At 44.7% G+C, this 3,834-nt stretch overlaps 1 protein-coding gene across 1 annotated transcript; it reads right to left on the reverse strand.

Moving 5' to 3' along the window:
* Window positions 1-465: 465 nt before the first annotated feature.
* LOC139315032 (SCAN domain-containing protein 3-like) lies at window positions 466-2,331 on the reverse strand. Its single transcript, XM_070941054.1, has one exon. The coding sequence runs from the start codon at window positions 2,329-2,331 to the stop codon at window positions 466-468; it is 1,866 nt and encodes a 621-aa protein (XP_070797155.1).
* Between the last annotated feature and the right edge of the window lie 1,503 nt (window positions 2,332-3,834).

Raw genomic sequence — 3,834 nt, forward strand, 5'->3', positions numbered from 1 at the left:
TAATCATAGCTTGGCAATGAACTGTTTTTGATTCTTAGCTGCCATTTTTAAAACAAGCCAACTTTAAAAGCTATTTCAATAAAGCATAGTTAAGTACCATGGTTATTACTGGTTATTTGTAAATAATGGTAACAGTATAAAAGAGTTGGAAGGGAGATCTTCTAATCCAACCCCCTTCTCAAGCAGAAGACCCTATACCAGTGGTCCCCAACCTTTTTATCGCCGCGGACCAATCAGCCTTTGATAATTTTACCGTGGCCCGCTGAGCGCGCGCAGGGGTGGGGGGCGTTGTTCGCGACGACACATTGATTGTTTATATATCAGATTGTTTTGATTAAACAACTTTTATTTTATTGTATTTAAACATGCCTTACAAAATAAAATACAATTACATAAATATAAAGTGCTTTAACATTTTAACAGTTAAACTTTAACTAAGCGCTCTAGTTACTAGAATCTAGTGAATCAATGAGAACCCTGAGCTTGTTTTTCTGCAACGAGACGGTTCCATCTGGGGGTAATAGGAGACAATGACACCCGAAGTGTCTTGCTTATGTCCAGTTTATTTCGTTGTTTTATTTTGGTTGCTGTCACTGCAGAAAACCCCGCTTCACACAGATAGGATGTTGGAAAAGGCAAAAGGGACTTAAGAGCTGTAGTGGCAATCTCAGGATATTCCGCCATGACTTTAATCCAGAACACCGGCAGAGTTGTTGTCTCAAATACAGTTTTAAGGCCGCCGTCATTTGCAATCTCCAGCAGTTGATCTTCTTCTTGTACAGACATGCTACATTCGTCTGGTTTGTTGACAAATGGGTCGCGGATCCATTCCTTACCAGTTCGTGGGTCTTTTGTGGTTGGGAAGTAGCGCTCAAACTTTTCTAAAAGCAAAGACAGGTGATCGTGCACCAACTGGGAGAATGAACGCTCAGGCTCAGTCTCTCCTAAAATCCCCGCTAATGTCTGAAACATGTCCAAAATGCCTCTGTTCACACGCCGTCCCCACAACTCCAGTTTGGCTTTAAATGCAGCTACTTTGTCAGCCAACTTGAAAACAGTTGTCATTTTCCCCTGAAGGGACAGATTGAGTTCATTGAGCAGGCTAAATATGTCACACAGGTAAACCAGTTTTGCAAGCCATACCTTGTCACTGAAATGTGCTGCCAGTGATGACTTCTTTTCTGAGAGAAATCTTTGCAATGGCTCTCTTAATTCAAACACCCTGGATAGTGATTTTCCTCTGGATAACCATCTTATTTCTGTGTATAAGAGAAGGCATCTGTGCTCTGTGTCCATCTCCTCACAAAGCTGCTCAAATAGACGCGAGTTAAGGGCGTTTGCTTTGATGTGGTTAATAACTTTAACCACATCATTCAATACACTGTTAAATTCTGGTGACATTTTTCGGCTTGCCAGCATTTCCCTGTGAATGATACAATGTGTAGATTCGCACTCAGGTGCAACCTCCTTAATCCAAGCGGTTAAACCAGACAGCCGTCCGGTCATGGCAGCAGCTCCGTCTGTGCATATGCCGACACAAAAGGACCATTTTAGTTGTCCTGATATATAACCATCCAGTGACTTGAACAGTTCTGCTCCTGTGGTGTTGGTTGGCAAAGATAGTGCACATAATAAATCCTCATGCACATCCTCCTGATAAAGATATCGCACATAAACAAGTAGTATTGCCTTGTTGTCGATATCTGTAGATTCATCAACCTGTAGTGCGTACCACGGTGAAGTATTAATCCTCTCCAACAATTGTGTCTCAATGTCTTCAGCTATTTCATCAATGCGCCTAGTCACGGTGCTAGCCGACAAAGGCACATTTGCTACCTTTTTTACAGCAGCCTCTCCTAAAAGTTCACGACAAATGTCTTTAGTGGAGGGCAAGATCAATTCTTCACCGATAGTGAATGGCTTTTTAGCCTTAGCAATACGGTTAGCCACCAAATATGATGCTCTCAGAGCATTCTCCTTTATTGCTGTGGTGGCCCTCAGAAATATCTTCTGTCCTTCGTGTTCCCTTTTTTTTCTTTCAAAATACTGCAGGGGTTTGTCTTTTAATCCAGGGTGCTTGGCATTCAAGTGGCGAAGCAGTTTTGAGGGTTTCATTGCCTCATTAGAGAGCCGCTCACCACAAACTATGCAGAGCAGGGTTGGCGCGTGGGAATTACCTATCTCGATAAATCCATATTTCAAGTAGGACTCATTGTATTGTCTGTTAAAAGTTTTATGTTTCTTTGATGCTGAAGGCTCTTCTTCTGTCTCTTCACTGGGCCTTTTCTTTTTCCCAAGGAAACTTTCTGACGACATCTGTTTCGTACTCATCTTTGCTAATTTGTGGGTTAAATTTGAGCAAAAACAATATACACCTACACCAACTACTATAAAAATGAGAAAGTACCAGTGAAAAGCGAGAAGAGCTAGCACCTGGGTACACATTATGAATTATTAATGCACTTATGCACTTTATATGTTTGGACACTGGTAGAATTAATATAAATTATATGTAATTTCACTGTATAATGTTAGAGATAATTTGGGGCCTCTAGCCATGGCTCACACTTGGAGAGTACCAAAACCTGCTATAGTGTGCTGTTCGTATTTCCCCCCCCCCCATCTATCTATGTCAGTGTTTCCCAACCATTGTGCCTCCAGCTTTTTCCAAACTACAACTTCCAGCATGCCTGGAGGGCCAGAGGCTGTCTGGGTATGCTGGAAGTTGTAGTTTGGAAACAGCTGGAGGCACCCTGGTTGGGAAACACTTGGACCTCCTCAGTCAATTACCAGGACCCCCCCCAAAAAAAAACATCGGGGTCCTTCTCATCGACTCCCGAACCCCCCCGCCCGCCTCCCCTTCTTCATCCCGCGGTCCCCTCACATATACCCCCGGCAGGTTCACTCACCCTTTCTAGCAGGCCTGTGCGGGATGGTAGATCACTGCAGGACCTTATCTGTCGCCGCAGCGCTCTGTAGAGGCGCAGGAACACCGGGGAGACGTCTTCTGAGCGAGGCGTTTTCTGTAGAGCCGCAGGGAGACTGGGGAGACGTCTGCAGGGTCGCAGGTACACGTCAGCTTTGGGCCACACGTGCGTACCTGCGCGGGGCTCTCTTCCCTGGAGCCTTTGCGCACGGCCCAGGAGCCTTTGCGCTGCAGCGTTCATGTCCCCCGGCCGCTGCAGCGATCATGGCCCCCGGCCGCTGCATCGATCATGGCCCCCGGCCGCTGCGTGGCCCGGTGCCAGGTACTCCACGGCCCGGCACCGGTCCGCGGACCGGGGGTTGGGGACCACTGCCCTATACCATTCTGGACAAATGATTGTTCAATTTCTTCTTAAAAACCTCCAGTGATAGATCACTCACAACTTCTGGAGGCAAGCCATTCCATTGATTAATTGTTCTCAGGAAATCAGGAAATTTCTCCTTAGTTCTAGGTAGGCTCTCTCTTTAATGAGTTTCCATCCATTACTACTTGTTCTGCCTTTGGAAAATAGATCAACCCATTCTTCTCTGTGATAACGTCTCAAATATTGGAAGACTGCTATCAAGTCACTCCTAGTACTTCTCTTCATTAGACTAGACATACCCAGTTCCTACAACTGTTCATCATATGTTTTATCTTCCAGCCCCCTAATTATCTTTGTTGATGTTCTCTAATTACCACTATGCTTATTGCCTTTTTGTTGTTCAAAACTAACTGTACTCAGACAACACGCTGTTCGTGTGTGTGTGTGTGTGTGTGTGTGTGTGTGTGTATGTCTGTGTGTATGTGTGTATGTATGTATGTATGTATGTATGTATGTATGTATGTATGTATGTTGGTACACTCTG

The sequence above is a fragment of the Pituophis catenifer genome, unplaced genomic scaffold (assembly GCF_029215685.1).
Source record: "Pituophis catenifer annectens isolate HBS135680 unplaced genomic scaffold, rPitCat1.0.hap2 SCAF_3, whole genome shotgun sequence".
Lineage (NCBI taxonomy): Eukaryota > Metazoa > Chordata > Lepidosauria > Squamata > Colubridae > Pituophis > Pituophis catenifer.

Coding starts and splice junctions, on each gene's coding strand:
- LOC139315032 (XM_070941054.1), bottom strand. CDS start 2,331: ATGAGTACGAAACAGATGTCGTCAGAAAGTTTCCTTGGGAAAAAGAAA.